Source organism: Anolis sagrei, chromosome 1 (assembly GCF_037176765.1).
Source record: "Anolis sagrei isolate rAnoSag1 chromosome 1, rAnoSag1.mat, whole genome shotgun sequence".
Lineage (NCBI taxonomy): Eukaryota > Metazoa > Chordata > Lepidosauria > Squamata > Dactyloidae > Anolis > Anolis sagrei.
The window spans coordinates 255,822,205-255,835,479 of record NC_090021.1 but is presented as its reverse complement, the minus strand read 5'-3'; the positions used below and the strand labels follow the sequence as shown (position 1 = coordinate 255,835,479).

The 13,275-nt window shown below is 38.5% G+C and overlaps 1 protein-coding gene across 3 annotated transcripts in view; it reads left to right on the top strand.

The window, feature by feature from the left end:
- Nucleotides 1–13,275, top strand: part of SPON1 (spondin 1) — a 408,791-nt gene that overhangs the window by 379,089 nt on the left and 16,427 nt on the right. For all 3 annotated transcript variants that reach the window (XM_067462685.1, XM_067462684.1, XM_060766576.2), the window contains exon 8: nt 2,187–2,388. In XM_067462685.1, coding sequence (XP_067318786.1) covers nt 2,187–2,388 — 202 coding nt within the window. The remainder of the gene's footprint in view (nt 1–2,186; nt 2,389–13,275) is intronic.

Below are 13,275 nucleotides of genomic sequence, written 5' to 3'. Positions count from 1 at the left end.
AATTTCCAGAATTTCTCCAACTAGAGCAGCCATTGGCCATGCTGATACATGAATTCTGGGAAATCAGTTACTCACTCCCCAAGATAAATTTTCCAAGTTTTCAAAATTTGTGATTAGGTTGAATTAGCAAGTTTGGTCCAAATTTTTCTGAGAGCATAGGCTGTTAAACTTATTACTTACATAATGCCAAATAGCCTAAACTATATTCATTTGTTTTTATTTGTTTTATTCATTTTTCATTTTTAAAAACAAAAAAAATTGTTAGGTAGACAGCTGAGTCCCGGGAATTCTAAGGTAGCTTTCTCTGAAATGTTGCCAGTAGGAGTAGCTAGATTGAGACAGGGTTGAGTTGATGGTAATGTTAGGAGAATGGTTTGGATTTCTTAGATACAAGATTTTTTTTTCACCACCTGGATCTATGTACAAAGAAGAAACAATACAAAATAAATCCAAATGGAAATAGATTGCTGATCTTTAATTTCAAAAATGTTACTGACCAGGTTTTGAAATGGCTGTTCTAATGAGAGAAGTAGACAAACCTCTAGGTTAGGGTGAATAATCTCCATTAGACTGAAAAATTGAGGAATGAGCGCTAGTATATCAGAGGCCATGACAACAGTATAACAACCTTTTGTTAATGCCAGTTTCTCGGTAGGAGGACAATGTGGAGGAGGAAGTGGGACATAACTCTTTTGTGTTTCCTTTATTCCTCTACCATTGGACATGCTTTTCAGTAACTGAGATATTGTGCCAGCATTTTAGATCACTAGTGTTTCCTCTGCAAGGTGTAGACTTTGGCTGAAACCCAGAACTTGTAATCTTGGTACCCCCCTGTGCCAGCCTCAACATTGGTTGAGCATATGTTGAGATCTCCTTTGATCTGGGCATTGTATGTTTTTACCCTGTTCCCCCTTCTGCTCCCTCGCCCATATTGTGTTTTTAGTAGTTATATTTATATTTTTATATTTTTAATGTACCAAACATGCCAGGTTTGTCTGGAAATGTGACACTATTTCCTGTGCTGGTCAATGACCGAAATAAATATTTTGATTGATTTTGATCTCCTTGGAAACTACTATGGGAAACAAATCATTGATGCTATCCATACGACATGTTTATAGAGGGCAGTAAAAGATTAGGAAAGGCCACTTCAGCTGTCTAATTGTGCTCCATTGAATTCTCTTTTGACTTCAGTAGTCCCTGTGAGGTTGGCACAGCCATGTTATCTTCACATGACAATGCATTTTGCCTGACAAAAAAGGATGGCTGCAAGATGTCACTGTCTTATTTGACAAGGATAGGGAAATTTTGAAAACAATGGTAGTCCAGGATGAGACATTGCTTGTGTGTGATCCATTATGAAGAAATAGTTTTTTGCCTTTGTAGCTTTGTTGATTACCAAGAATAGTTCATGCATAGGATAGACAGACTGTCACTTCAGATCTTTGGATGTTGTTACAGTTCATGATTGATTTCATATGCAACACACCCTTTGTTTAAGGGGATCCTTGGCAATCACTCAAGAATTAGGGTGTACTGCTCATCATCATGAACTTACTTTGGCAGGAACTTGCATAATGCTTGGTTACAATACCTTCTGGCCAATGCTTCAAATCTCACAAATAATTCAGCATTTTTTTATCGTGTCAGGAGCGACTTGAGTAAATTCAGCATTAATATCTAAGCAATGGTGGTTATGAAAATGTTGCCAATCTCAACATTTTTGTTGTAGCCCCACAAATATTGTCCAGGGAATATAACTTTTTACTGCTTTTAAACGAAACCTTTGCTGCAAGGACGTGATCAAAATTGTCTTTGTTTTTTCTGCATGCATTGGGAAAACTCAATAAAAAAGGGAAAAAATCCAAGAATGAAGTATAAAAGCCATTTCATTAAATACCCACAGTTGTTGGAAGGGATACAGTGCATTGCAACCATATCAAACACTTTACCTTATCAATCTTTTATTGCCATGCTTCAGGTACACCGAGAAACTTTCTGCTCATCGTTGTGATCCTAAAAGCACTTTGCGGGAAGTGCCCTGTCAACTCTAGTTTCACTGGGCTCACAAAAATGTTTTATGAGTTACTCCTACTTAACTATTCCTAACTATATACAGCACACAATTGCGGATTTTTCAAGTTGCAGGCTTTGCTTTAGCTGTACTCTATCTTTTTCATTTGCAGGAGAGCTGCTCCCTCTGCTGAATTTTCTGTGGACAGAACACGGCATCTAATGTCTTTCCTTACCATGCTTGGCCCCAGTCCAGACTGGAATGTCGGGCTTTCTGCTGAAGACCTGTGCACCAAAGACTGTGGATGGGTCCAGAGGGTCATTCAGGATCTGATACCATGGGATGCTGGAACCGACAGTGGAGTTACCTATGAGGTATCAGTACATTCTTATAGGACTAAATCACACAAATTCTAGTGGGAAATGTTCACTCCAGGAGAATGTGTAAAATGGAATACAAATCACTGATACAGAAGAGTAAATATCCATATCTAATATTGATTGTGTGTGGTATAGCATTTGATCAGAAGGGGAAAAAATGGAATATCAGAATATGTGTGTCAAGATATCTGGGGGGGGGGGGGGGAAATAGAGACAGAAACATAAAGTCTCTGGATTGACACATCCAATCTGTGAAAGTCATATTGTCTGTAAGAACATAATATGAAGCAAAATTTAAGATAAGGATGATAAGAATATTCAAAACTTTTGCAAAATGGTAAAAACACATGCTTTTCAAGTGTTGAGAGACTCTGATTAGCATAATATTGGATTAATGAGAATCCTTGATGTACAGGACTTAATATGTGCAAATTTTTCCTGTGGCCATTTTGAACTAAAGACATAATTATTTTGTGCAGGGCACAGCATTTTTGTGTGGAAAATAATCTAATAATAATTTCTGCAAATAAAATATTGTTTTCTGTGCAGAAAAAAAGCTGTAAAAGCTAAGCTATATTCTTCATAAAATTCAGACATAGTAGATTTACATAGAAAACAATATTTTCTGTTCAGGAAATAATAGTTCTGGATTTAAATATTACACTATGTTAAAATTGATTTTTGTTTTCTGTTTCTGTTTATTCCTATTTAATTGTGCCTGTACTTACTTTGAAAGTAGCTGTTATACTCCAGAAACTTCGTTTTTAAGGCTGCCATAAACTATATTGAATTGGTTGAGACTTGAAGAGATATTCATTGCAAAATTATAGCAAAATATGCTGCAGAATGTCCTGCAAAAATACTTTTGCAGTTTAATAAACTTTTTCCATGTTTTTTTTATGACAGAACCAGTTTAAAAAGCCTGGCTGTTTTCTGCCTGGGGGAATCCTTTGTTGGGAGGTGTTGGCCGGCCCTGATTGTTTCTTATCTGGAATTCCCCTGTTTTCTGAGTGTTGTTCTTTGTTTACTGTCCTCATTTTAGTGTTTGGGCGCAGCTACTACGGCAATCTGCCGGCAGCCTATTTAAGGCTGCGCTGGGTCATTTCCTGGCCTGTGCGCTTTTTGGCTTTGACTTTTATAAGGCTTTTTTATGTGAAAAATGAAGGCACTTTGAAGAAACCCAGGACTTCAGGTGCTCAAAGGGGATCCCATGTGGCCTATAAACCATGCTTTCCACACTTCCAGACAAGAATTTGAATAGTAGGTTTGGGTGGGATGGTTTCCAGAATCTGCCCATGGCCTTGTCTACTTGCTGTGCTTGTTTGGAATTCTTGGAACTGTAGTTCAAAGAAAAAAAATCCCAAGTTTTGGTATTGGGGTTGTGCATTTTAGCTACAGGAATACAACTGGTCCCTTTCTGGCTGCCTCCTTGGCCACTAAAACCCTAACAAAGATATGGCCTACAGGCCCAGAGATCATTGAACACAGAGATGCTGGATAACTGTATCCACAATGACGAGAAAAGCATCTATGTTTGTGAAATGTGACAGAATTCTAGCCAGTATAAACAACATGAGCTCCACATTCATGAAGATATGTTTCCAGACTTCAGATCAATACATGAAACCATGGATAATAGCAAACCCTATCGAAGTGAAAGACTTCCAGACTAAGAGTCACACTGGAGGGCCTAAAAAATGCCTAGGGAAGATGCATTATATTTGGCACGGATAAATGAAACAGTATTTCAGTCCCACAGATGTAGAGGTTATACTCTGTGTGCCTGTATATAAGTTTTGACACTGTATTTTTAACAATCCTAGATTATTATTATTATTTTTTTAAAAAAAAAAGATGTTCAAGTGTTTACTTAAAGATCCATTTGCATTATAGCTTCCAATTTTCCTTCCTAAAGAGTGTTTTTCCTCCCTTGAAACATATTGGGCACAATGCAGTGGTGAAACATGTAAGGGGATAGTGACTTGTTTGGGGCTTTTCAGATCTGTAAAAACTCATTTTCTTGCTGTTAAATTTACCAGCTATGGATTTTATAGGGGCATCACCATATTTTTCACTTCTCACAGTAGATGTTCTGAGCCCTCAAATACCTGCCAGAGACATCAAAATGTCCTGGTGACTCAGTCTCCTTGTCTTTTCAAGATTGGTTCAACAGTTAGTTATACACAAGAACTGTACAACTATAAGAGTAATAATTTACTGTCGCTGCACTTGCAACACTGACTGTTAGGGGGAAGAGTCCAGTGGCAGATTCTGTGAGTTACAGCCACAACACAGTGCCTCACAGAATCAATCCTTGTATTTAGGGGGAAAGAAAAGAAAATGCAGCTCTTCTCAACAGAAGCAATATGCCAACCTTACATGAGGCAAGTCATTTCCCCTGAGTAGCACAGGTATAATAACTTGTGTGTACACAAAGGATCAATATATTGCAATTAGACATTGGGCCGTCCCTTGAGGGTAGAAGGAAGCTGGATCTCATGTCAAAACTGTTTTCTTTAAAGTTAGTTCCATCTTCTTTAATCTTGTTTTGATACAAATGTGCACCTAATGCCCTTATCAGTAGGAGAGGGAGATAATTGCATGATTCATTTTTAATATGGAGCCATTTGCTTCCTAAGCATAAAAGAACCCTATAAAGAAAGTTGAAAGATATGTATGTGGATCAATATTTAAGACTGAAGATTATTATGGTGGTATTCACAAAATACCCTGGAATTACACCCAGAGAATACACAGAATATCCTTGCATCTTTTGAAATAATTAGTGCCTTCTGCTACTAGGAATGCTGTGGTAATTTTTGGGGATGCGCTACAGAATCAACACCTGGGAAACTCATGGGAGGCAAATCAGATGAAGGTACAGCATATCCCATCGTCCATGGTCCATCCTCCCCAAACTACACCAGGGCGTATAGTGGGTCATGGGGGTCTGTATGCCAAATTTGGTTCAGGCCTGTCATTTATGGGGTTACAGTGGTCTCTGGAACTGAGTGAAGGTACTGCAAATCCCATCATCCATGGCAAGTGTGGTCCAGATCCATCACTGTTTCAGTTAACAGTGATCTCTGGATTTTGGTGAACTACAAGTCCTTTAAACCATGGTAAATTCTTCCCATACCTTTTGTTCAGTTGCTGATCAATTCTTGTTTGCTATGTGCCGTAGGAATTGATAGGAAAGGGCTAAGTGAGAGGCAGTGGGCGGAGTCAAATTTAGAGAGAGAAAGGAACCCTGAGACGCTCATTCTGAAGAAAAATAACAGAACATCTAAGATGAAATGATCCCCAAATGAAAACATTCCTTAGGTGATTGGTGCTTGGGAAGGACATTGGCAGGGGTTGGGCTACATGTTCACTGCGCTCACTATAATCTGCAATAGCAGTTGACTGAGTGCCTTTGGAGGCTTCTCAGCACTTGGAACTATATGCTAACTGGAGCTCATTATCAAGAGAGGTCTACCCCTCTGTTTAAGGAGCTCCACTGGCTGCCATTTATTTTCCGAGCCCAATTCAAGGTGCAGGTGCTCAGCTACAAAGCCCTGAACGGTTTGGGACCACCCTACCTGCGTGACCGCATCTCCATCTACGAACCCACACGCTCGCTCCGGTCATCTGGGGAGGCCCTGCTCATGATCCCACCTACGTCGCAAGCGCGCTTGGTGGGGACGCGGAACAGGGCTTTCTCTGTGGCGGCCCCCCGACTTTGGAATGCCCTTCCCAAAGAGCTTCGTCAGGCCCCTACTCTAGCAGTTTTCAGAAGGAACCTAAAAACTTGGCTGTTCCGATGTGCCTTCGCAGATTAGGAATCCCCATCCCAAGTCCTAGAAGCACTTTAGCACAACCAATGTTGCTGCACACCGCACTTTTAATCCTACGTTCCTCCTGCCATCTCAGCACTTTTAACCCTGTACCCCATTGCGCCGGCCGAACCAGTTTTAATAGTGTCTTGATGTATTGATGTATTGTCATTGTTGTTATTTTGCTTAATTGTTTTGATTTGCTTTGTTTATTGTGGTGTTATGTTTTCTATTGTATTGTGTTTTGAGGCTTCGGCCCGTGTAAGCCGCATCGAGTCCTTCGGGAGATGCTAGCGGGGTACAAATAAAGTTAATAATAATAATAATAATAATTTGTGGAGACGGGGGCTGTCTGTGTAAGTGGCCACCTCCACCACCACATGGACACATAACACACATTTGTTACTTTTATTATATGTATAGAAGATGTGGTATACAATTCTGATTGTTCAGAATCTACAGATGGAAATGGGTCTGAAAAGACTTCCAGCTGAACACATGCAAAGTGGACTACAAACAACTGATCTGTTAATCACTGTCCATATGTCTGGGTTGGTCTCAGAGACATTTTTATCTGCTTGCTCAATGCAATGATACTGAGTTTTGTTCCAGGATCCTTGATGCATACCAAAATTTGTGGATGCGCAAGTCCTATTATGAGCAATGGTATATAGTAAAATAATGTCCCTTATAAAATCAAAGTTTGGGGGGTTTTTGGTGGGGGGGAGGCATATTTTCAAACTGTGGATTATTGAACCAATGGATACAGAATTTATGAATACAGAATTTGTGCATACAATTGTATTTATCAACTCAATGATAAGCCATCCAAGCTCTAAAAATAGAAACAAACTAGATTTAGACTATACGTATTAACACATCATAAAAACACCACTTCTTTGTTCATTTTAGTTTAAAAACAATTCAAAAGTCAATTTTATATGGTAATGTAACATATTGAAACAGCAATAAGAGATTTCAATATTCTGTTGACAAAAGCAAGCTAATTTTGAAGGCAGTCTGATGAGCATGTACTGGAAATAATTTGTTCCAATTTATGAACATCCTTGCTGAGATAACCAATGTTGCATGTTGTTTCCTTCCCAAAGCTTTTTTGGAGCAGTGCAGAGATGATTTCTATGATTCACAACAGGAATTCTGACATATTACTGTTCCACCATTGTATTGCTCTGCATGGTCTTATTAAATTTCCTTCTTACTATCATTTTCACTATTTAGTAAAATTATTGTTTTTCAAGCAATGTGTTGCCTGCCTACTGGAGGCTGTTGTTTTAACCTCCACCCATTCTGGTGTGTTTTTTTCAGTTCATTATTTTAGAATTCTTTCTGAGGCCACTTTATATGGCCAGTAGGTCAAACACTCGATCTTAATATAACTATAATTATGTATTGTTTACTTTCTCCTGTCATCATTAATTAATTAGTAAGCAAGGACGAGGACCAGTAATGCTAGTTAAGTAATGCAAGAGTTTGTAAGTATCTTTTCACATAGGCTGTTTATGTTTCACATAAACAAAGGTGGAGAAGGAACTGGAAGTGAAATTTTGGGAAGATATATAAAAATGAATAAACACATGCACTTTTGATGCTGCATATCATTTCCATCAACACTGGAAAACTTTGGAAGTTGTTTTAAGTTTCCTTTGTCTTCTGACAGAGAGACAAAGATATCTTGAAACTGTACAGTTCCATTTCCCAGGCAAAGACCAAAAGGGGAGGGAGAAGGATAGTCCATTTTATGAAAGGAGAGGAGTTGAAAGAGGAAGACAATTTCCTCTTTTTTTTTTTTTTTTTTTGCTGATTATGCCTCCACCCCACGTCTCATTTCCACAACTGTGACACTGATAAGGGGAATAACAAGCAAACAGGGGGAAATAGTTTTACTCCTTCAACCCCTCTGTCCCCCCCCCCCCAATAAAATGGACTATTCTTCCCTCTCTAGCATCCCCTTTTGGACTCCACCCAGCTAATGGAAATGTACCTTTGAAACAAATCTTTAAATATGTTGAAAATGCTTACGGATTTCAGTATGGAAAAAAGCATAGAGTTTTCCCATTATATGGAAAAGGAATGGGAACAAAACGTGGGAAGAATGAGAGAAATACTAATATTTTCCACATATCTATCTTCTTGGCTTATTGGTTTTGTCCCATGTATTAGCTATATTTATAGCAGGACACTAAAATTATTTTGACCCATCTATCATAAGCTCTCTTCATGTCCTGTTCATGTGAAGGATCTTGTCATGTTGTAGGAAGAACAAGGTCTTATTTTAAGTCCTATACCAATACCATGCATTGATATTCTGATATCTGTGAAATCAGCATTGCTAAATGTCTGAATAGAGACCCTGTGATAGCCAGGAGTTTGCATGGAACTCTGTGGCCAGCTGGGACCACCAGTAACTACGAAGTCCAGCAAGGCTGATGTTCTTGGCCACATTGGATCATGTGGACACCTATCCACCTCCAGGTCCAGCTCAGAGCAGAAAGGCTCCAGGCCAGCTGTAGATTTACTGGCCAATATAGATGTGTTGTAAGATTTTATGCTAAGGAAATTTTCTTCACTGTTTGCAGAAGCCTATCTCTTTCACTGCTTATTGGCTGAAATTCGACAGATATTTTGGAATTATGTTGATATGTTCCATCCTGGGTTCCGTCCTGGTTCCGGTCCTGTTCAACATCTTTATTAATGACTTAGATGAAGGGCTAGAAGGCATGATCATCAAGTTTGCAGACGACACCAAATTGGGAGGGATAGCCAATACTCCAGAGGACAGGAGCAGAATTCAAAATGATCTTGACAGATTAGAGAGATGGGCCAAAACTAACAAAATGAAGTTCAACAGTGACAAATGCAAGATACTCCACTTAGGCAGAAAAAACGAAATGCAAAGATACAGAATGGGGGACGCCTGGCTCGAGAGCGTGTGAAAAAGATCTTGGAGTCCTCGTGGAAAACAAGTTAAACATGAGCCAACAATATGATGTGGCGGCAAAAAAAGCTAATGGGATTTTGGCCTGCATCAATAGGAGCATAGTGTCTAGATCTAGGGAAGTAATGCTCCCCCTCTATTCCGCTTTGGTTAGACCACACCTGGAATATTGTGTCCAATTCTGGGCACCACAATTCAAGAGAGATATTGACAAGCTGGAATGTGTCCAGAGGAGGGTGACTAAAATGATCAAGGGTCTGGAGAACAAGCCTTATGAGGAGCGGCTTAAGGAGCTGGGCATGTTTAGCCTGAAGAAGAGAAGGCTGAGAGGAGATATGATAGCCATGTATAAATATGTGAGAGGAAGCCACAGGGAGGAGGGAGCAAGCTTGTTCACTGCTTCCATAGAGATTAGGACAAGGAGCAATGGCTTCAAACTACAAGAAAGGAGATTCCATCTGAATATGAGGAAGAACTTCCTGACTGTGAGAGCTGTTCAGCAGTGGAACTCTCCGCCCCAGAGTGTGGTGGAGGCTCCTTCTTTGGAAGCTTTTAAACAGAGGCTGAATGGCCATCTGCCAGGGGTGATTTGAATGCAATATTCCTGCTTCTTGGCAGGGGGTTGGACTGGATGGCCCATGAGGTCTCTTCCAACTCTATGATTCTATGATTCTATGTGATCAGTTTATTCAAAACAAACAAGTCACTTAATGCTTTTGCCAATGAATGATGCAAATACATATAAGAACTCTCCATTGTTCCTAAAATTAGTTCCTAAAATGTATTCCTGAAATTCTACACTGCCAATAGTCTGGTCTACTGCCATCTATAGAAAGTTGAAATCCAATACTAATTTGTTTTTGTTTGTTAATCAGTGTATAAATCAGTGCATAACTAGGCTTCAGTTCTATATTTCTTGCTGTCTATCAATTATGGAGTTGTGAGTTTTTAACAGTGTTCTCTACACAGCTGAATTGATAATACTGTAAAAACCAGCTGTCTTGGAAATGAGAAACGGTTTCTTTCCTCGCAACACAGCATTCTAATGGATGAAGCTGATCTGACCAAGAAGGCAAAACTTTCAGGAAGATGCTTTCCATAGTTTTCCTTGCCAAAAAGAAGTATGCATTGCTGTATGTGCTTCTCCTGCCACCTACCTGCTTGCTATTGTCGCTTTCCAAAAATGACTTCAGTAGCTTGAAACGCCAAACTTCTGGTGCTTAAAAATGAACAAAATTTGTCAAGTAAATTCAAATTGTCAATCATGCTTTTTATGTTATGCCTTTTAATGCTTGCAACCAATGTGAATTTATGAGGTAGTGTGAACTTTAAATAAGTAAAAACTGAATAGTTCCCTTTGAAAATCATTTACATTTACTGTAATGAGTAGAAATATGATTAATGTTGTTTTCTACTGTTTCTGGAAACACTAAAACAGTTCCTTGTGTTCGCTTGTCTCTGTATTAAATTCTTTTAACTCTATTTTGCTACTGTTAACCAAACGTAGAATTAAATTAGATATTCCATACAGTTTATAGAATTCTTCATCATGTCCAATGGAACAGAAACAGACATTTGAATGGATTAGAAAAGCTGTTTTAATCACAGTTTGCAGATTCTCCATCACTCATATCCCAACCATAATCAACAGGAAGTAACCAAGTGGCCAGGATACATAAAAAGGAAACCATGACCTTCTGGAAAACTTCAGTTATTTTTGCCTGTCTTCAATGACAGGGGAATGGTTCCATTTCATTTTACTGCACATCCAAAAGTTGCCACATATCATCCCTAATTATCTATGAAAAAGGTCCAAAGGCCCTAGTATCTCTAAGCATGATTAGGAAATCTAAAGGGATCAGTGCTTTTATCTAGTATAAAGGTTGCTTGGTATGCTCTCCAGGGCTGGAACAAATCCATTGGGTAAGAATAAGTATAGAACAACAAAGATGGCTTATAGAAACAACCTCCCAGTAAAATCCTGGCTGATGAAGATGGTCAAAGGCCAACTGACCCATCACTGGGCCAGATGACACTGTGACTAATACAAATCCTTTTCAATCTAGGAATGTTGGGCTACCTTAATCCTGACCTAACCTTATCCAGAATTCTAGCTGTATCACTAGGCTAGAAAATGTTTGGATTCAGTATTCAATTATTTTTGCCCTGCTACTAGCGGATCCTAGACAGCAAAGGAATTCTGCCAGCACATTAGCTGTGTGATCAGTCAAAAGAAGCATATTGTTGTGACAGAAGGACATTTCTGCTGATAGAAGTGGCTTTTGCCTTGTCCTGTACTAGGGCCGGCATTTTGTTAGGGACATATATACACACACATTGATTGTACACATGTATTATTATTGTATCATCATAACCATCATTTTAGTCTCTGCAGAGATTGACATTCACTTCAGTTACCAAAAAACTCCTCAAGTAGCATAGCCCTGCTGAAGTCCTTCTTTGCCTGATGGCTAATTTTTGCCTGTCAGGGTGCCAGACAGCACATCAATGACTGGCTATGGATGCATTTACAGTTAGTATTAATGCAGTTTGGCACCACTTTAACTGCCATGACTCAGTGCTATGTATTCATGGAAGTTTAGCCTTGTCTGCTGGTGCCTCATTAAACTACAAATCCTAGGATTCCAAAGCATTGTGCAGAACAGCTAAAGTGGTGTCAAACTGCATTGATTCCATAGTGTAGGTGTGTCCTAGGTCCCCAAGAGCCATCCCCTCTCACCTGGGGATGCGGCAGGCTATTACATCCGCATGCTGGGAGGAGGGCTGAAGCAGATGGGGGGGGGGAGGGAAGATTCAAAAGGGCCACATCTGGCCCATACATCTGGGTTTGCCATGCCTTATATAGACCTTTCACACATAGCCTGAAGGTAATTTTATACACAAATAATTTTTTATTTTTTTAATAATTTGTACATGTCTCTAGGTTTGTGTACATCGAACGATCAGAAAGCAAAGGTCTTTCTCTCCCTCAATCACCCATACAGACAATGTTAGATTTTGGAATATTTCCGATGTCAGGCTCTCAGATAAGGAATTCTCAACTTGTTTATTAAAAACTAAAAGGTATATATAGAAAGTTATCATTGCTGACTTTTTTCTCCATAGGTGCCAGGGAAGATGAGGTTATGGTATCAAATGAAAGTTGTTGTCATTCCATTTGAATTTTGCCTTTTATATATCAAAGTAGAAGGTGGAACGAGAAAGTTTATTTTAAAAAACATTCACAGTATAAGAACTTGCTTTAGTCTTTAGACTTGTCACCCTGAAGTCATTGTGTAAAGTTGAAATGATTTATGTATACTGACAGACAGAGTTCATGGACAGTAGCTAAGAGTCAACAGAAGGCCTCTGCAATATTCAATTTTATATTAAATATTTACTTTCTTGAATATGGATGAGAGCAGTTAATGAGAAATGTGCAAGTATAGAGGAAGTGGGGATTTGAATAAACCAACTTGTTTGTTTTCTGGCTACACTGATTTGTATTGATTTAGTTTTTATTAAATTAAATAAACTGTGGAATTCATTCATACCCAGGATTTTGAAATAGCTGAGTACATCACCATTTTTTAGGAAATGATGGTTTTCTTGGACCTTAGTATTTATGCACAAAAAAATTGATGTTGTATTTTGTACACTAACATTGAGAAGACACCATTTGGGTGAGTTTATTTCAGGGTTAGGCAACTGTCTCATAGTGAAAAAAATGTTTAAAATTGTTTATTTCTTTGAGGAAAAATAATGAAGAGTTACATTCTTTAAAAATACCATGCAGATTTCTAATATCTACTAACACATTTCTTTATGTATTTAGGATGATAATTTTTTCAGCATACTTTTGAACATAATTAAACAGGAGTCATTAAATTTGACAATCATTCATCAAAATTATTAAGATTTAAATTATCTGACTTAAATCTTAAACAAAAAAAACCCCCAAAACCCCTGTGTCTAATCCATCTAAATCTGGATCCATCCCACCAGTTCTGAATTTGTGGATATGGGCAATATTTTAATTATTTCTTGTGCATCTTTAGTCTAGATTTTGTGCTGAATGCTCATTGTTTAAAATTGTTGATTTCTTTGAGG